The 21,263-nt window shown below is 34.0% G+C and overlaps 1 protein-coding gene across 7 annotated transcripts in view; it reads left to right on the top strand.

Moving 5' to 3' along the window:
* ANKIB1 (ankyrin repeat and IBR domain containing 1) overlaps positions 1-16,520 on the top strand; it is a 122,840-nt gene extending 106,320 nt beyond the window's left edge. For 4 of the 7 annotated variants that reach the window (XM_081288429.1, XM_081288430.1, XM_081288431.1 and 1 more), the window contains 9 exons: positions 1,525-1,659; positions 2,940-3,026; positions 3,117-3,183; positions 5,364-5,509; positions 6,872-7,050; positions 7,878-7,929; positions 11,916-12,030; positions 12,937-13,073; positions 13,833-16,520. In XM_081288429.1, coding sequence (XP_081144555.1) covers positions 1,525-1,659; positions 2,940-3,026; positions 3,117-3,183; positions 5,364-5,509; positions 6,872-7,050; positions 7,878-7,929; positions 11,916-12,030; positions 12,937-13,073; positions 13,833-14,570 — 1,656 coding nt within the window. In that variant the 3' untranslated portion in view covers positions 14,571-16,520. The remainder of the gene's footprint in view (positions 1-1,524; positions 1,660-2,939; positions 3,027-3,116; positions 3,184-5,363; positions 5,510-6,871; positions 7,051-7,877; positions 7,930-11,915; positions 12,031-12,936; positions 13,074-13,832) is intronic. The other 3 variants (XM_081288434.1, XM_081288433.1, XM_081288432.1) reach the window with 3 other exon arrangements.
* The last annotated feature ends 4,743 nt before the right edge of the window (positions 16,521-21,263 follow it).

The following is a 21,263-nucleotide window of genomic DNA, read 5'->3' as shown; positions in this document are numbered from 1 at the left end:
GTCGGGACCTGGGTTCGATCCTCAGCACCACATAAAAATAAAGGCATTGTGTTGTGTCCATCTACACCTAAAAAATAAATTTAAAAAAAATTTTTTTAAATCATTCTCTTAAAAAATTAAGAGTTGTAAAAGTTAGATTAAATATTAGGTAATATTGCAGTTGGCATGATTGTATGCCTAGAAATCCATAAAAATCACTGAATAACTTCTACAAATAAAAATTCAATTAAGTAGCAGAGTACAAAACTAATATACAGAAAGTAATAATATTCATATGTACAAGCATTATTTATCTAGAAATAAATTTTAAAAATATGCATGACTTTTATAGAAAAAAATTTTTAAAATCCTCTAGGGTCCAAAGGATGATGAACAAATAAAAAGACAACCAATTTCTTAAATAGAAAGACTCAACAAAAATACCACCAAGTTTTGTTTCTGCATCTAGATAAACTTAATTCAAAAAAGTTTTTTGTTGGAGGCTGTGCAACTCAGTGGTAGAGCACTTGCCTAGTATGTGAGACTCTGGGTTCAATCCCCAGCACCGAAGAAAGATAGAAACAAACAAGTCCATAAGGGAAATCAAAGCAAGAATAACTAGGAAAACTGAAAAAGAACAGTAAAGTGGTGCTAACCTTGATAAGCCATATTACAAATCCTCAATAATTAAAACAATATGGTGCTGGCATGTGAATAAACAGATCATGAAACACAACATAAAGCAAGCCCAGAAAATAGATACACATACATGGGAATTTAGCATATGGTAAAGGTGGCATTCTTAACCAGTAGATACACATGAATTATTCAGTAATTGGTAATAGGATAGTAGGACAGCTATTGGGGGTGGGAATAAAGTTAGTTTCATACTGTATACCCAAATAAGTTTCTAGTAGCTCAAAGATTTAAATGTTTATTTAAAAAAAAATGACCAGAAAACAACATAGACTTAGAATGGGAAAATGTTTCTGATTCAGAATCCATGTTCATATTTTTGGCATTTTCTTCTAATTATGACATATTAAGTAAATGAAATTTTCTTTAAAATGGGAAACAGCTTTCTGTCAGCTCCTGTACTTAGAGACCTTATAAACATTGCAGTTTCAAAACCAATTTGTCTATCAAGTTGCCAGAAGTTTTTCATATGGAACATAGAACTTCAGAGACCAGTGTCAGATTACCACACACTTGAAAAAAGTGAAACATTTATCACTATTTGTTTTAGTATTTGAAACAAATATCCTACTGATATTTTTATTGTTTCTTTTTGATTACTTCATAAAATATTGTGATTTTATTTTTGAGTTATACCTAGAAGTAACAGTTTTAAACTACCCTCACATCTTTCCATAATGCAGATAAGATAGCAAAAGGAAATATGAGTAAGAGAGCATATCTTTGAGATGTTTTGTTTCTGGTCACATAAACAGAATTGTTTAGTCATTACAAATTGATTGACTAAAAAGCAGAACAGCATTTGTATATTAACAGGGAAATGTTATGCATGTATGTTTTCTTTTGAAGTGCAAATATGACTTTTGCTGGATTTGCCTAGAAGAATGGAAAAAACATAGCTCTTCCACTGGAGGTTATTACAGATGTACTCGCTATGAAGTCATTCAGCATGTGGAGGAGCAATCCAAAGAAATGACTGTGGAGGTAAAGAGAACTGATTAAGCCAAGACTTTATATTTTTGTATAAGCCACTTAAACCATGGGAAGTATTTTGCATTTCTTCTTTTCCTGTCTTCATCTTTTTTTTTTTCCTACCAGGAATTAAACCCAGAGATGCTTTACCATTAAGCTACACCCCCAGCCCTTTAGATTTTTTGAGACAGAGTCTCTCTAAGTTACTTAGAGCCTTACTAAATTGCTGAGGCTGGCCTCAGATTTGCAATCCTTCTGTTTTAGCCTCCAGAGCCCCTGGAATTACAGGTGTCTGCCCCCTTACCCAGCTCCTGTCTTCATCTTAATGAGGCATTAAAATTGAATACACTTTGGAGGAGGCTTTAGTTAAAACAAAGTAATCTATAAACTTGACAGTTTTTTCTCCTTTTAAGCTTTCCCTTTTGATTTTGATGAGTATGAAAAGCCTAGTCTCAACCTGCCAATGTAAAGACTTAAAAATAATTTTCGTAAAATATCAACAATACAGTATTACATTATAGCATACAGTGTGTTAGTCTGCTCAGCTGCCAAAGATGGGGTAGCTTAAACAATAGAAATTTATTTCTCACAATTCCAGAGGCTATGAAGTCCAAGATCAGGTTTCTAGCTGACTGGTTCTTGGTGAGGAGATTCTCATCTTGGTTTGCACACAGCCAGCCACCTTCTCACCTGTGTTCTCATGTTGTCTAGGAAAGATAATGAGAGCACTCTGGTGTCCCTTCCTCTTCTGATTAGGACACCAGCCCTATCACATTAGATCACTACACTAATGACCTTATTTAACTTTTATTACCTCCTCAACAGGCACTGTCTCCAGAAACACTTTGGGGTTAGGACTTCAACATAAGAATTTCAGTGGGACACAAATTAGTCTCTGACAATAAACCATATGATAAGACATTGAAGGGCTTGGGGTTGTGGCTCAGTGGTAGAGCACTTGCCTAGCATGCATGAGGCACTGGGTCTGTTCCCTGACACCACATAAAAATAAACAAAATAAAAGTATTGTTTCCTTCTACAACTAAAAAAAATTTTTTTAAAGACATTGAAGATGTGAAGATGTCTAATGGGTTGTTGTAGAGAATACCAATTTAGACTTTGTTTTGAGAACCTTTAAAATGTATTGATTATTATTTTTTCTCAGAAAAATAACCAACAAATCTGTATGCATCACTACCTATTACTAATAAAAAATTTAACTTATCCCTCCAGAACTAATTTTAATAATTAGTAGTTTTTGTAAAAGTTATTAATGGACTTTTGTTTTCTAGGCTGAGAAAAAACACAAACGGTTTCAGGAACTTGATAGATTTATGCACTATTACACAAGATTTAAAAACCATGAGCATAGTTATCAGGTATGTCTCAAATCATTTTAAATGAGTTGAACCACTCTGTTGTAAATAAATAAAGACGATGGCTTAAATTATTTATTTTTGTTCCTTTAGTTAGAACAACGCCTTCTTAAAACAGCCAAAGAAAAGATGGAGCAATTGAGTAGAGCTCTCAAAGAAAGTAAGTTCTAAGTGATTGTGTTATAATTAATATAAAATATCAATTAATATAAAATGTCCTTCCATACTAATTCAGTTCACTGATTAGAGATTAGGTCTCTAAAGGAATGTATTATAGTCATTAGCTCACCTATGTCCTTATGTTGTCTGGGAAAGAGAATGAGATTGCTCTGGTGTCCCTTCCTCTTCTTATAAGGATAAGTCCCTTCCTCCTCTTATAAGACTTTATCTCTTGTGATAGGATTTTCCACCTGGCACCTAGCCTGCTTCTCTTAATGTAGCCTATGGTGACAAAAACACATCATGACTTTGTTTACATTGTGCCTTTGCTGATGCTCTCAAGTGTTGGGAAAAGTGATGGGTACTAAAGGGCATTCCTGACATAGTCAAAGGAAGCAACATATATTTGCTACCCAAATGTCATGAAACTGAATACCATAAAATTCTTGAGAAAGTATAGCAGAGTGCCTAATGGAGTCAAAATAAAAGTTTGGAGAGAAATAGTTTCACTGGTAAGTAATGAAATCAAGGTCAAAAGCAAAGCCATAAGAAGAGCTAACACTTATAAGTCTTAAGTTATAAAAGAGTATTCGATGTGACTCTGCAATCTTTGTAATGTTTTGAATAACCAATAAAAATAAATAATAAATAAAAAAATAAAAGAGTATTCCTAAATATGGATTAAGTGCTAGTCACATCATTAGAATATAATATCCCACAGTGACCACACAATACAGGATATGGTATGTTTATTTTTAAAAATCATATCTTAAAAATAGTCCTACCATTTATATGAATGACATATTTAAGCCTAAAAATGTGATCAATTATATTTGTATTTGTTCCAATTTATAAAATAATGAGTACTAATAACCTTTTTTGTGAAAATGATTCCCTAATAAGACAGTAACCATAAGATAAATAGAGAAGGGAAGAATGTATCAATAGGCTTATTCTTGTTAATTATTAGTTTGTAGACATTATTAATGATATAATTATATCACACTAATATCAAGCTCTAGAATATTGTCCACAGTAAAATTGAAAGGGAAAAATTATCACAGGGTACATAGTTCTTTAGCAGAGATTTTTGTCTATTCTGTCATTAATGTATTCCTATTACCTAGAACCATGCCTGACACGTAGTAAACAATAAATATTTGCGATATGAATTACTGCTTTTGTTCAACATTTGGAGGTTCTAGGCAGCATATAAAATGTGAAAAAATTTAAAAAATAAGAATTGAAAAAGAAGATACAATTTCATGCACTTCTCTCACATAATGAGCAAGGGGCATGTTTGGTTTGGTTTGTTTTTTTACATTCTATAGATACCAAATGTTGAACAAAAGCAGAAATTTTAGGGTGGTATATATATATCTGTGAACATACAGATGTAATTGAAATCTAAAGGCATGCAAAATAATCTGGTTTTCAACAGTACTTATTCTTTTAGATTCTATAGTTTGTTAAAGAAAAAGCTAGAATGCTGTAAAGATATTTTTGCTTTATTAAGACAATTTCTTCTTCCCTGCTCCTCACTCTTCCTTTTTTCTCTCTGATGTTTTTTATTTACTAGAGTTAGTTATCCATTTGTTCCTCAGAATGTAGTATCTTTTTCCTGTGTTGTATTTGCAGAGGGTTGATTATAATTAGACTTTTTTTTTTTTTAAGCAAGCAACTTAGCAAAGGCATTTGTTCTAATTCTTAAGCAACAAAGTTCCCCTAGGGCCAGGGTTGTAGCTCAGTGGTAGAGCACTTACCAAGCATGCATGAGGCACTGGGTTCGATCCCGGCACCACATAAAAATAAACAAAATAAAGGTATTGTGTCCATCTACAACTAAAAAAAAATATTTAAAAAAAGTTCCCCTAGATATAATCTGAAAAATTTAATAAAACATTAAACCTAAAGCTGTGTTTGTTTACCAGTAGGTTAAGGACAGAATCCAGGATGAGTGTGCATTCTTCATGGCTCCTGGGCTGATCTGAATGTCCTTCACTATCACATGCATATCACATATGAATATTTCATATAGGTTTTTAGTTTAGCTCAAATAAGTATCATAGAACTACTTTAGTTTCTTCTTAAGGATTTTTTTTAAGAAAACAGTTGTTTGGTTAATTTTATAATAAAATAGTTTGCAAAAAAATTCACTGTGCCTTAATTCCTTTATTATAGCTGAAGGAGGCTGTCCAGATACCACTTTCATTGAAGATGCAGTTCACGTGCTCTTAAAAACTCGGCGTATCCTCAAGTGTTCTTATCCATATGGATTTTTCTTAGAACCTAAAAGCACAAAGAAAGAAATTTTTGAACTAATGCAAGTAAGATATCTTTTTAAATTTATATTTCAAATGATAGCAGTTATATGTAGCTTATAAATAAAAACTAACCAATAATAAACTGAAATTTTCTTTCATGTTTAAATTTTTCACTGCAAGTTTGAATGAGTCAAGAACTATGCTAGCATTTGTTTCTTTGTTTTAAACTGGTTTTTGAAGTTTATCCTCAAATATGAAACAAACCACATTATATTCTATATTAGAAGGTTATGTTTACTGGTTTATTTTTAAAGTACAACTCAAAAAGTTACAGTATTTAAGAGAATGGTGAATTGCTACCTATACTTAGGAGAAAATTAATAAATGTTAAATGTGTGCCCCACTAGTATAATACTTAATTCCAATGGAGCAGTTCATGATTTAGTCCTCAGAAAATATTTTAGCAGAAATGAACTAGGATTAAAAAAAATTGCTTCTTACCCAATTATGCTTTTTGCATTTCACAAGGCTGTGCTAAATAAATGTATGTTATATTTTTTTCTACCAAAAAATAGTATGCATATAAACATGTTCGATTAAAAAAAAAAAAGTTGGGGCTGGGGATAAGCTCAGTTGGTAGAGTGGTTGCCTAGCATTCACAAGGCCCTAGGTTCAATCCCCAGCACTACCAAAAAAAAAAAGTTACAGAATTTAAAAAGCTAAAATACCTGAGTCAGCTGAAGTCCTTGTAACCAATCAACTTCATTGTACACTCATCTTTTTTTGAAGCCATCAGACTTCCTTCTTTTCTACTGTCATGTATAACTAATTAGAACAAATAAAAAATATTTTTTTAAAAAACTTTCTCCTTTCGTTACAGTTTCATGTATTATTTTCAAGCTGTCCTTACTAATTTATATCCTGCATTTCTTTTAAAGGTCAATATTCATTTTCTCCATAGCCTTTAAGGCCTAACCCCAAATCACAGTGGTCTTACCTTGCCTCAGATTCCTTCAGCATTTATATATGGTCTACATCATAACATCTTGCATGTGGTTGTACAGTGTCTTGAAGTATATTACACATTTCACATATCTATAAATTCTTATAGATACTTTTGATGTTCAATGACTGTAATCTGTATCAACTACATCACTGTAAATACCTATTGTAATCTACATTTCTATAAATACCTATCAAATAAGTGTCATTTTCCTGAAATTAGGGGGATTCTTTCTCTTTCATAACCTGGAAAAAATGTACATAGTAGTAAGTATGTCAAATAGGAAGTTATTTCAAAATGTGTATTACTTTCTGACTCCAAAAGAATGAGACTTAGCTAGGAGACCAGACCAACTCTGGATTTGGTACTTACTAACACATTTAGCCTATAATCTTTTTTTTTTTTCCCTCCTCATGCCATAGACAGACCTAGAAATGGTCACTGAAGACCTTGCCCAAAAAGTCAATAGGCCTTACCTTCGCACACCTCGCCACAAGATCATCAAGGCCGCATGCCTTGTACAGCAGAAGAGGCAAGAATTCCTGGCATCTGTGGCTCGTGGAGTTGCTCCAGCAGACTCACCAGAAGCTCCAAGGCGCAGGTAAAAAGGATGTACACTATAGAAACCACTTTAGCTTGAGCCACAAATGCCAGCAGTTGTATTTTTTATCCAACTAGGGTTCATATGCCTGGAGGTTACTTACACCTAAAATATGGATAGCCAATAAAAGTATGTTACTTTCTTTTTGGTGATATTTTTTCTTCAGTACTATTTCTATTTTATTTGGCATTTCTTTTTGTTTGTTTATCATTGTATAGTTCCTGAAACTAATTAGACTAGGTTAATTTCACATTTCAGGTGAACTCACAATTCATAGAGTATTCAAATGCGCCATTTCCGGTGTGTAATATATGTAGTGATATGATGAGTCACAGACATCTCATAATGTAGAATTTGGAAACTGCCAACTTGTTATGGTCATATTTGTATTTTTGTGTAAGAACTTGTAAAGAAATGAGAAATCTGCTAATACTAAAGTTACTTAAATGATTCAAATTTATCCCTAAAAAGAGCAGTTGTTTTGGTTGTTTCATTTCAGATACTTATACTACTTCTGCCACTGCAAATTGAAGCATATTTTATTATTCATAATGATTACAAGCATTACTTATAAAGTAAAAATAGAAGCAGTTGTAAAAATATTTTGTTATAACATGCTGATTTTTATTTTTTTTGTTATTTTGCACAAACAAAGCAACTTGGAATTTGGAAGAAATGATGAAAGTGTCATTTTAATAATCGATCTACTTTGGTTAAGCAAATTCTTAGTAGAAGAATTAAAAGTAATGTTCAAAGGGCAAGGGTCTGGTAGTATGTACTTTATAGTACTGATAATAAATCAAATGGTATGTCTAATTTCTTTGTAGCTTTGCTGGTGGAACATGGGATTGGGAATATTTAGGATTTGCATCACCTGAGGTAATTGTTTTGTGGGGGTTTTTTGGTTGTTTTTTTGTTGTTGTTGTTGTTTTGTTTTTTCTTAGCACAACCCTGCTTGCATTTGCACCTTCATCTATTCTAAATCCTACTAAGGTTATCAGCAGTGCTTTCTCTTTATTTTGTAACAAAAATGCTTCAGCAGAACCTACATTTAGCTCTTCATAGTACTGGAGTATCATCACATTGTTAAATGTATCCCCCTTTTATTGTTCTTAATTCCTAAACAGAACTTAGGCAAATTTACAACATATTATTTTGGAAGATATCTTCTAATTTTTTAATAGAGGTAATTTTTACTTATTAGAAATGGGTTTCTATTTGTAATATTATTTTAGTCTGAATCTATTAAAAACCTAAATGAATGATGTATTTTTTATGTTACTTCAACAAACTTGAGAATTAATTCATAATCAAATTACTAAAGTGTGAAATTTTGCAGTGATAATGTTCATATTAAAAGAAATGCTTTGCTTAGTTGCTTTCTGCTTCTCTTTAAGACTTTCTTATTCTTATTTGTGTTTTTGGTTCTTGTTATTGAAATGTCATTTTAAACTACAGAAAATCTAAAATACTTAATACTGCAACAAGCAGTTGTGGCAAATAAGTCAGAGTGAAAATCTTAATCACAAATATTTTCTGAGATTTAAATTGCCAATGTCACCTTTATATCTGATTTTTAAATTATTTTAGCAGTTCTCTGCTTCTCTTTCCTTTGTGCCTTATAATATAGTATAGCATTTGATACTTACATTCCTCAGTTTATTCTTGAAATGAAGCAGGACAAATGATGAAACCTTTGTGTATCATTTATACCCCATTTTTTTGTGAAAATAATTATTATTCAGAATATTATTCAGAAATGACTATGGCTTATTTAAATCAGACACTTTCTCTTTTCAGCTTTTGAGGATACTTGCAATCACCTTGTGGCCTTTTGTATTGGTAGATATCTTTAAGAAAATATTGACTTGAGAAAACAGTGCTTATAAGGCATATGGAAATTTTAAATTCACTTTTAATTGCAAAAATATATATATATAATAATGAAATTTTTATTGGAAAACAAATTACAGACCTTTTTCTTTACCTGGTTCTAGACTTATTATTTCTGTATTATAATATGATTATAGCTTTGGGGATATTATGGGAAATTTATGCCTAAAAGGAGGAATAGATAACTTCATTTATCAAAAACAATTAACACAGTTAAGCAAAAATAAAACCTTTATCAGTGTTCATAATAATGTTTGTATCATCTTGATGCTTCTGGCTCTGACAGTAACTTTAGAGATTCTGAAATATTTGGCCTGCTAATATGACTATTACTTAAATTTTTGTTTTATGAATTGATTCCACAAAAATTATTTAATCTACTTTTGCTTTTCTTTAGTCTTTGACATGTTGAAATTCAAAACTTTTGTGTAAACTTTACAACAAAACCAAAGAATTACCAAACATTGTGAGACTTTCAAATTCTGTGTGTGACTATTCAATATCTGCCAAGATTATATTTTTAAAAGTTATCTCTTTGTCTTAGGATAGGCTATGGGGAAAGGAGAATAATTTTACTTAACTCCAGTAAACTTTTAGGTTAGATTCATATTTTTTCAGTGAAGTTAATTTTACCTTATTTTATTTACATTAAATTGCATGAAGCTGGGTGCATCTGTAATTCCAGCAACCCAGGAAGCTGAGTTAGGATTGCAAATTTGAGGCCAGCCTCTTCAACTTAATGAGGCGCTGTCTCAAAATAAAATATAAAAAGGGTTTGGAGCATGTGTAACTCAGTGGTAAGTACCCCTGGGTTCATTCCTCAGTACCACAAAAAATAATAATAATAAATAGATAAAAATTTTAAAAATAAATTACATGATTCCATGGCAGGCACAAGTATTTGTTTTATGCCACTTATGTATGTATGTATGTATGTATGTATGTATTTATTTATTTATTTATTTATTTATTTTTCGACAGCCAGCTCAGACTACAGTTCCCATCATCATGTTTTATGCCACTTTAAAGTCAGGGAAATTTTGTTTAAAGAGCATAGTCTTAAAGTCTGAGAAACACCTGAGTTCAAGTGTTTCTAGTTCTCTAACTTACTAGATCTTAGCATGTTCTCTTCCTTAACTTCTCATCTTTAAAATACAGGCAGTGGTATTCACCCCATCAAGTTCTAGAAGAATTAAAGACTGTCAAGGCATTGACAAAATTGGTGCCCAATAAATGGTGGCTCTTATTATTCAAAAGAACAAACTTCTGGCAGCCTTTCTTCCTATTATCCTAGAACTTTTAAATCTTCTCTGTGGCCTTAACACTCTCAAACCATGTGTAGCATCCTGACTAAAGCCTTTTTGTGTATTTTCTCAAAGATCTTAGGATTCCTTGGAAATTTTTAGATAATTTTATGAAAGCAATTTTTTTAACATGTTACATCATCAGAGAATGTAATTTGAGAGTTTTTTTTAAAAAACATTTTTTCTTTAGTTGTGGTTAGACACAATACCTTTATTATTATTTTTTTTAACGTGGTACTAAGGATCAAACCCAGTGCCTCACACATGCTAGACAAGTGCTCTACCTCTGAGCCACAACCTCAGCCCCAATTTGAGAGGGTTTTTTTTTCAGAATAATTAGAAATATTATTTTTATCAAGTCTACAAAATAAGCAGATTTTCCTCGTATATGAACCTTTAGTTGAGATAAAATTTTCACACCATTTTTGTCCAAGAAATGTGGTCTTCTGTGGTTCATAGAGCCACATAATGACATAATAAATAATCTAGCTTGAGAGCATGAGCCTCCAGAAGAAGAAATGATGCCCAGTTTACCCAGAAATTTTAAAGAAACTAAGTAATCCCTCAGTGTACTTTCAGTCATTGGTTTCTAACTTGGTAGGATGCCCCTTCTCTCCCTTATTAAGACTCCAGCTAAACTTAGATAAATGAAGAAGTTTAAATAAATTTAATTAGAGTAGTGTGATACAGAAGTTTTATGACATAGAACTTGTCTTCACTTATTCCTAGTACTGTCACCATATAAATACATTGACTATTCTAGAGTAACTAAGATAATCATAAACCTGAGAATTTTTATGTTTATCACTATAAGATTCCACAATGATTCTGCAAATTAGCCTTTTTATGCTAGTGTCATGCACTCTGACCTCTGTTTCATTTTTATTTCCTCTGCCACTAAAATCTAGGAAAATACATTTATACCCAGGTATTAGAAGATACTCCCAGCTATCACCTTGGGTAATAACAACCCTATCTTAAGCTGTTGTCACAAATATAAAATAGATTTATGGACATTTGTCTAAATCTGTACTCTTCCCACTTGCTAAATAGAAAACACTTCCCTTTTTTATATTGTAGATAATATCACATATTGGCTACTAAGAGAAGGAAGCTCAGTGATATCTTCTTTTAAAGTTAACTTATTTCTTTTAATCTAGTCATTTGAGTTGTGAATGTGTTATGTGGTAGTTCCAAAGAGTAGGAAGTTCAACAGTCTGACAAATACTTAACAGTGTGTGTATGTGGTTTGACATTTTTATTATTGTTATTGTCCCCGCCTCTGTTGCACACTTTTTAAAAATAGACCTCCAGGGAGAATCTAACTTAGTAAAATGATTGTGGTATTAGTTATAATATTACATAACAGGACCACTGAAATCATCAGGCATTATGAAGTAACACTCAGTTATAATGTAGCTCTGAGGCTTGCAAGTATTCCCAATTTATCTAGGCAATAGTGATGACTTGGAAAAATTTATTTTTCATTTTGCCTATTATGTTTCCTTGGCATGGCAAAACTTGAAGTTTCTTTTTCTAAAGCCAAGTGATTTTATAATATGTGTATAAAATCACACATTTTTCCCCTGGGAAAAAGTATGTTATTTGTTTTTATTTGCATTAAAAACTGCATGCTCTCCTGTATTTTATAACCTTTGGTTTATGCAGGAATATGCTGAATTTCAGTATCGGAGGAGACACAGACAGCAGCGCCGTCGAGGAGACGTGCACAGTCTGCTTAGTAATCCTCCGGACCCTGATGAGCAAAGCGAAAGCACTTTAGGTAAGCTCTTGGGTTCAGCATGGTTTAATATCTTAATTCTCCTGAATTTATTTTTTAAAACTGGCTGATGTCAATATTTTGGGGTTTGTAGTTTAGATACACAGTAAATGTTCAGATTGTCCGGGGATACAGAAAACCAGGAAGGTTAAGAACACATAGAGTTGGACAGACCTGGGTTTACGACACTATCATTGCTGTAAACTAGTTGTATAACTACAGTCAAGTCACTGAAGCTCTCTATGCTTCAGTTTCCTTATTCTAAAGAAGCAATAATAGTACCAGTTCGTAGGCTCATTCTTAGCATTAAATTAAGATAATGCTTGTAAAGCACTTCAGCGCCTTCTGAGCACTAAGTAAATTATAGCTGTCAGTACTGTTACTGTGTTTGTGGAATATTTTTCCTATTAGTCTTAGTTCTCCTAGAGATGTTCTTTTAGAGGTAATTATTTTAATCATTCAACTTTTAAATGTTAAATTATGAGTTAAAATCTTAAAAACTATAACATCAGGATCATTGTGACTAAAAATTAGTTTTTTAGGCTATTGTAATTCCAAAATTCTTTAATTTAAAAAAATCTGAAAATGAAAATACCCTTATTTGCTATTACTTAGGAAAAATGAAAGAATAACAGAGTGTAGCATTCGAATTTATGAAGAAAACCATAAGTACACGAGCAAAAGTTGTAAAAACAGTCATGGACTTGAAGTGATAGTATTAGATATATTGTTGCTTGTGGTGAGACAAATATGGCTGAGAAATCCCAGAAAAATTAAGAAAACATGTAAATACAGATATTCATAGCACTGAAAGAGAAATTCCCAGTTTAAATAAGAAGATGTATGGAAAAAAGGAAAAAAAAAATCTTACCTATCACTAAATTGCCTGTGGTACCAATTGCTTTGAAGCAGATATTCCAGAGGGTGGCAGTGGCCGCAGGCCTGGAGCGTCTGTGGTAAGTTCTGCATCTATGAGTGTGCTGCACAGCTCTTCCCTGCGTGACTATACCCCTGCCAGTCGCTCTGAAAACCAGGACTCTCTTCAGGTAGCCTTGCTGGGCAGCTTCAGTTGCCCTTTTGCTCATTTCATGTTTAGTGTGATTTTCTGCTTTTACTTCTACAGCTTTCCTTTTTCTTACTTCCATTTTGAAATCTTTGTTTCAAAGATGTGCTGCAAAAATATATATATATAATTACTATATTTCTGATTTATCTTATATATTTTTTCCCTTTGCATAGACAAGAAGATAGTTATAAGATTTGAGTGGAACCCTCATTGTTATGCAAAATTACATATAAGATGGTGTGAGGAAGAGAAAAAGAGAGAGACAGAGACAGAGAGAGAGAGAAAAGTGTCATAGAGTGGGTAGAGAGAGGTGATGGGAGGGGAAGGGAGGGGAGAGGGGAATAGGAAGGGTATCAGAATACAATAGACACTAATATGGCTGTATGTATAAACGTGACTGTAAAACCAGTGTGATACTGCAATATGTACACGTGGAAAAAAAGAATTCATACCCCACTTGAATCAAATGTATGATATGTCAAGATCATTGTAATGTTTTGAGCAACTAATAAAAAAAAGATATGGAATCAGCCTAGGTGTCTGTCAGCAGATGAAATGAGAAATAAAATATATTTTATATACACACACAAAAAAAAATTTGAGTAGAAAAAAATAATTTGTATACATATATTAGTAATATTTGTTATCTGTTTGTTAAAGGAAAAGTGGTAAATCTGATTGAGTTGAATTATTTTTCTGTCGGAAGTTTTTAAAGTAGTTTTATTTTCTATTGTCTCAGGCTCTGAGTTCCTTGGATGAAGATGATCCCAACATACTTCTTGCAATACAGTTGTCACTGCAAGAATCTGGGCTGACCATCGACGAAGAAACTAGAGACTTCCTCAGTAATGAAGCATCCCTAGGAGCTATAGGCACTTCTTTACCTTCCAGGCTGGACTCTGTCCCCAGGAATACAGATAGCCCTCGTGCTGCATTGAGCAGCTCTGAGCTGTTGGAACTTGGTGACAGCCTCATGAGACTAGGAGCAGCGAGTGACCCATTTTCAACTGACACCTTGAGTTCACACCCCCTCAGTGAGGCAAGAAGTGATTTCTGTCCTTCATCCAGTGACCCTGACTCAGCTGGCCAGGATCCCAATGTCAGTGACAATCTTCTTGGTAATATTATGGCTTGGTTTCATGACATGAACCCTCAGAGCATTGCTCTGATTCCTCCAGCCACTACAGAAATCAGTGCAGATTCTCAGCTCCCCTGTGTCAAAGATGGGTCAGAAAGTGTGAGGGATGTGGAACTAATGCCACCAGAAGATTCAGTGTTTGAAGATGCTGGTGTCAACGAAGATAGAGGAACTCAGATAGAAGAAAATCCTTTGGAAGAAAATATTCTGGCTGGGGAAGCATCATCTCAAGGTGATGGGAGTAGTCATGAGGCAGCCAACAAAGGTGATGGTTCAGATGTTTCAAGTCAGACACCCCAAACCTCAAGTGAATGGCTTGAACAAGTACATTTAGTATGAAATGTACATATCTGGGCTCCAAATGAATTGCAAGTACAGGTATGTTAGGTGGAGAAAGCTTTATAGAGACTTTGATCCACTTAATTCCAGCTCAGTTATAAACCACTGATGTTAGGATGGAATACAAAGGAGTTCCCTTGAATGGTAGCTTCATTTTCAATTTTAACCTTACAGGGAATTTCTTTTGTATTTAACTGGATAACTGGTCCCCATTTTGCTGAGAAAAAGAATGGCAGGAGAGCAAGAGAAACAAAATGGAATAATTAGGTTGTATTCTACATGCTAAGAAAATGCAGGGCTCTGTTTACCCTGGAGTTGGCAATACTTGACTTGAACATGGAAATCAAAGGCTTACTCCTTAATCTTTGGGTGGCTTTCCTTTAAAAAGGAAGTTTTCTTCATTTTAGAAGTTCATTTTGGACAGATCTGATAACATGTATGTCCTCAATCTTTTTGTGCTCTTTCATAACTTCCTTCTTCCCTTTTTGTCTGAGCAATGTGAATTGAAGTATCCACAGCTTCTTTAGTGCTGCATCTACCACAGTGTAATTAGTTTTAATTTTCATATGAATCAAAGATTTCTCCTCCTGTCTATTTACAGTCCAATTGTGCCAAACTCTGAGTCGTGCGCTGACTGACAAAGCATTGAGGTGTGCAGCATCCTAGTGTACTCCAAGACAGTGTCAGCGTTCTTGGGAGTAAAAGGTGCCACTTGGTAGCAGTGATATTCCAGAATTTCATGGGCTTTTGTTGCCATGGAGACTGTATTTTAAATAAATGTAGCCTGTAGCTTAAGTTAACTAAATCTAATGCTGCTGTTAAAAACAGTTTATTTTAATATTAAAATACAGTTGATTAGCAACAGCGGTGCTGTATTTTAAGAGACACTTTATTGGAAGTGCAATCATAGTTCTTTGTTTTCACAATTTTACAGTGCATTCTAATTACTAATGGGTGCAATTACTTTTAATGGTGTTTTATAAAATAGAAAAAAAGTGGAGTTTTCATGAGTTATAGTAAATCCCACAATTATTAAAAAATTCAATAAAACATCCTGCGCAACATGTTACCGTGCCTTTGCCTAACCTAAATGGATAGTTGCCAGTTAATAAGTCAGTAATTCAAATTTCAATGTCTCTTCTGAAATAACTATGCTATGAATTGCAAAGACCTCCATGAAACCACCCATGGCCTTGCCTTTACAGTAAATATAACAACTAAATGTTCAGTTTGTTTGCCTAAATAGCAAATGCTGACATGTGTTTGTTGTCTTGCACAATACTCATTTGCTGTGTGATTACTGTTTAGTATTGAAAAAAATCAACTTCCTAGTTATCAGTGTCTTACTGTGAAGAAATTACTGGTCTTAGTTGTAATTAAGATACAATGGTACAGTGTGTAATTAAAACTAGAGTAAACTATTGGAATGGCTGTTTTACTTACATATTATCAAAACTAGCATAACATAAGCAAAATAGATTCGTGCAACACTCCATTTAATGTTTTGCTGGATTGTTACCAGAAATCTACAGAAACCAAAATTTCTGTACTGAGTTTGTACAGGCAAGTCTTAGGCCAGATAAAAGGTTGTATTAGTATTGGTATTCATGTGAGTTGTGATTACGGTTTTTGATTGCTTGTTTTTTCCAATCCCTTACTTTTGAAATTTTCTTGAACTTTAAATTCATATGGCCAGGACATTAAAATATAAAGTATTTAAAGTTCCCCAGGTTCCTCTACTAAATGAAAATTGCTCTTATGCTATGGATAACTAAGGTCCACATTAGTTTTTATTTCTCCAGTTACAGAAAAATTAATATCAATCCCTATTGAAATTAGTGGGGGAAAATATTAACTTAATCTACAGTGTATTACTGTATATTAAACTGAAATAGTCCATTAAAGGATTTTTTTACAAATTTATTTTGGATTAAAAATATTTAACATTAAGTTTATAGACCAAGTTGTAATTTTTCCAGTAGAGTTCGCATCACATTGAGGCGTCTTGCACAACTGCAGTGAGGTGAGGAGTTCTCTGTGTGAAGGTAGTGTTTGTGGTGGGTTCTGGTTTCCTTGCACCTTATGCAGTATCCTTTGTTTCTGTGCTGGTCTCTCCTGAGCATGAAAAATGATCGTTATCCAGTTTGTATTTCCTTGGTACATATTTTAAAAACAACACAGTCATTGACTTTACAATTCAGTAATAAAGTTTGGCAAAGCCTATTTTGTAAACAAGTTAATTTTATAATGTAAAAGAAATTAACCTAATCTTGACTTGTTATTTGCACTTTCATAGTCTATACTTGATACATTCCCACTTTATATACAGTAGGATTCTACAAACGTGTAGATGTTTGGCCAAATGAATGCTGTTAATAATATGTAAAATTCTTTGATTAAACATTTATTACTTAAACTACTTCCATTTTGTCTCATTACATTATAAACTTTGTTTTAAGCAGGTCAGGGAGCTTAATTTTCTTGAAATTAAATTCCCTCCAATATAGCGTGATTAATTTGGTTCTAACATGTAATTGATTAGTGCCTAATATTTTTACACTAGCCCACTTACTGAGCATTTTGTATCTCAGAGATAAATCCAGTAACACTGTATAAAGATGTGTTAAAACATGACTTAAATGCTCATTTTATTTTCATCGCTATACCTTTAAGAGAAAAAAATTATGCTTTTTCTGCAAAATCTCAATAAAATCTCTAATAGAAACACTGAGAAATATAGAATGTAAGCCATGTTTTAAATTGCTAGAAAAGGAAAAAACTTAGCCTTATGAATAAAAATGCCTGCTTCTCCACCAAAATTTTAAAAAAGTATTTTATCCCTTCTGAATTACCAAAACAACCTTGTGGCATATGACCTTCAGTACCTACATGTAAGTTCTAGGCTACCAGCTGGTGTTTCATGGGGTCTGCCATTGGTTATCACTTAACAGTCATGTTTTATTTATGACTTTCAATATGTAGATCTGAAACTTAGCTACCAATGTCCATATGCTTAATTATCCCTTAAATGTTAATTGTAGTCACTGATCTCATTTTCATTCTCTTTTTAATCCTAAATATTTTGTCACTTACCCTGTTATGAATTAAAATCTGAGACTTGTTGAGGTTTGGTTGTAATGTTAAAGTTACAGTTAGTATATCTCTAAAGAGTAAAATCTTGGAACCTAAATATTAAATCATAACATAAATTTGGGGATTTTTAAAAATCTAAAATGATTTCATAGGAAAAATATTTCCATGGGTTCAGCCACCGAGTGGTAGTTTCATCTCAGCATTGTGCCAAGGGGGTAATTACTGGATCTCCTTAGCAACACTATACTGTTGTCTCTTCAGTTCTTATGACTTTCTCATCAGAATAGATTTTTTTCTAGAAAGAAGCGGCTTTCTTCTAGACTATTTTATGATAGTCCTTATTTTAGGAACTGGCAGTGGTACTAGTTATTAAAGAAAGGTGGACCAGAAAAGTTTCCTGTACTTCTCAGTTTCACATTCAATGACATTAGGCTGGAAAACTAACCAAGCTTTTAAAGGAATTGTTCTTTGGTCTTTGAAACTGTAATTGGACAGTATTCTTGATCAGGCTGTCTGTCATCTGTCATCTCTTAGCCTCTTGTATAACTATATATCCTGCTCTGCGTGCCAAGACTGCAAGGCCTAGACAACAATTTTGCTTGGGCCATCTCTCAGGATTCATGTAAATAGTAACCCTGAGGAAAAGGAGCAGGCTGAATTGCTTGCTATAAAAGTGGTGAATTCTTCATGCTGCTTGGCTGCAGCATGAATCCGCTCAGTCCCTGTAGACATCCAGGCCCATTGTGTTGCCTCTGTGAAGCTGGAGACATGGGTAACTGATAAATGTGATGTATAATCTAATCTGCATGCTGTGCCACAAGTGATAAAAAGTCCTTTGCCTCTGACCCAGGAGTCTTGTGTCTTTTGTCAACATATATGAGACAGTGACAGGCAAACTTACTGACTTATAAGTAGGGTCAAATGAAGGTCTATACCCTGGAATTTGGGCAACAAGGATGGAATGCTGGCAGAGACAAGGTTTTCTGGAAAACAAATCATGGGCCATGGAGAAGTAACCATGACACTGTAAGACTCCCAGAACCCTGGTAGTGAAGGCTCTCACCCAAGTGATAAGGATGGGGGAGACTAAAGGTTCCCACTGTCCTACCTCTTGACGAACAGATGTTGAACTAATGTTTAGTGGTTTAGTGACCAGAGGTATTATTGAAACAAGTTATCTAAATGTTACCTTGATTGTGACTGTAGCAGGCAGAGAATGGTATGTTATGTTTTCATGACAAGTTGTCAGCAATTGTCTCTCTAGCTGAAAGGTAATATGGCTAGGGCTGCTGAGTCAAGGAGTCTCCAAACATAAAATGGTCTCCACAATAAAACGTTGGTATTTGAGAGCTGTGAGTGGGCTGAAAAGATTAGAAAATCATTGGGTTGAGCCACAAGCTGCACTGTTCAAATGCAAAGCCAGATGTGCAGAACAGGCTATAGGCACAGTAACCCTGGCCTCTGCCACCACTTACTTAGCCAACAAGGAGGACAAGGCTCTGGGCACAGAAGCTTGTCCCTTGCTGTCAAGGGAAAGTAGTCGTCAGTGTTCAAGCACTGACCATGGAGCTAAAGAAGAAAAAGGGTGACACTTGCATCCTCTTCTGCCAACCGGGGCTCCCCACCCATTGCCATCTGTCATTCCGCCACGTGTAGTCGCACACATCTTCAGCTTCTTGGTCTGTTGCTGTAGTGGAAATGGATTTGAGATGTGCTTCACAATGGGGAAGGGAAGCTAAAAGGGCCTGGTGGGTGAGATCCTCTGGGAGATTCAGTCTAATAATGTAGCTTCCAAATCTGAATGAATAAAGGAATTGGCATGTTCTATACCTGCACTTAACCTGTTTCAAATAATTGTCAGTGGGATTCCCCTTTCAGAGGCTGCCACATGAAGAGATGTGGTAGTGGGAATGTAAACTGCTCCTCCACCTGTCTTCTTATCCCCTTCCTGCTGGTCCAGCAGAAACAATATAGAAATCAGGAGAAAAGGAAATTGCTGCCTTAGTTGAAGATCTGGGCAGAGGGGAACATCTGCAATCCCAGCAACCCTGGAGGCTGAGGCAATTTCAAGGCCAGCCCCAACAATTTAGACAAAGATCCTGTCTCAAAATAAAAAGGACTGGTTATATAGCTCAGGGGTAAGCACCCCTGTGTTCAATCCCCAGTATCTTTTTTTCCCCCCTCATAAAAGACCCAAGGGAAGAGAGGAGGAGAGGAAAGATGGTATATACTAGAGAATAAAACCCCCATTGCTTTATATACATATATGAATATTTCACAAGGAATCCCAATATTATGAGTAATTATAATGAAGTTTTTATTTTTTTTTCTCTTTTTTTTTTTATTGGATGTTCACAACATTACAAAGCTCTTGACCAATCATATTTCATACATTAGAATCTAGTGGGTTATGAACTCCCATTTTTACCCCAAATACAGATTGCAGAATCACATCGGTTACACATCACATTTTTACATACTGCCATATTAGTGACTGTTGTATTCTGCTACCTTTCCTAAATAAGAACAATAGTTGGGTCAGAGCTCAGCCGTTTTCCAGCATAATATCGCCACCTGCCTGACATTTTCAAAAGTGCAGCTATTAACCTACTACTAAGCTCTTGAAACTTGAATGCCTGGCCCATGGAAACTGACTTGCTGGCCTGACATCTTGACTTTGGGGTAGATCAGCTCTAATTGGAGGATTAAAAGAAATGGAAGGAGTCCAACAGGCCAGCCAAATAGGAAGGGAATATTTGAGAGTACAGGTAGCATGGCCCTACCTATAGTGTCTCCATTTTACCTTAAAAAGTATAGATAACCTCTTTGGATGAAATTGTGTTCCACATCCACTGCCTGAAGCAAAGCCAGTAGCTTAGTGGGGAGCCCAGTTCACAAAATAACTAAGCTTAGTTCAATTGCTTGTCAGCAGTTTCTGCCAAGTCCCAGCAAGAATCTTTTTATTTTTTATTAACTATAGATTATTCTGAAGTTTATATGGAAAGACAAAGGAACAGGAATAGCAAAAATAATCTTGAAAAAAGTCATAGAAATCACTCTATTTCAAAAGTACAGTAATCAAGATGATATAATACTGGTGAAAGAATAAATACAGATCAATTGAATGAGATACGGAACCAGAAATAGCCCTACACAAAAATTTTCAATTGATTATGATTAAGTTTCAAAAGGAGAAAATATAGGCTTTTCAACAAATGATTCTGGAACTATTAGTATAAGGTAGGCAAAAATGTGAACTTCTGCCTAATCTCACACTTTATACAGAACTTGAAATGGATTATAGATTTAAATGTTATATAACATTAATATGGATTATAGATTCATAGGCAAGCAAAAGTCTCTTTGTAAGAGTCTAGGGTAGCAGAAATGTTTAGACTTGATACCAAAAACATAATCCACTTAAAATTTATTAAATTGAACTTCATCAAAATGTAAAACTTCTTGTTCTGTGAGAGACCCAATGAAGAAAATGAAAGACAAGCTAGAGCCTGGGAGAAAATACTTTCAAACTGCATGTCTGACAACTCGTTCAAGATATAAAAAGAACTTTCAAAACTAAACAGTAAAAAGACAAATAAG

Source organism: Spermophilus citellus, assembly GCF_964194105.1.
Source record: "Spermophilus citellus genome assembly, chromosome: 3".
In the NCBI taxonomy this organism is placed as follows: Eukaryota; Metazoa; Chordata; class Mammalia; order Rodentia; family Sciuridae; genus Spermophilus; species Spermophilus citellus.
This window is presented reverse-complemented; position numbering and strand designations above follow the sequence as displayed.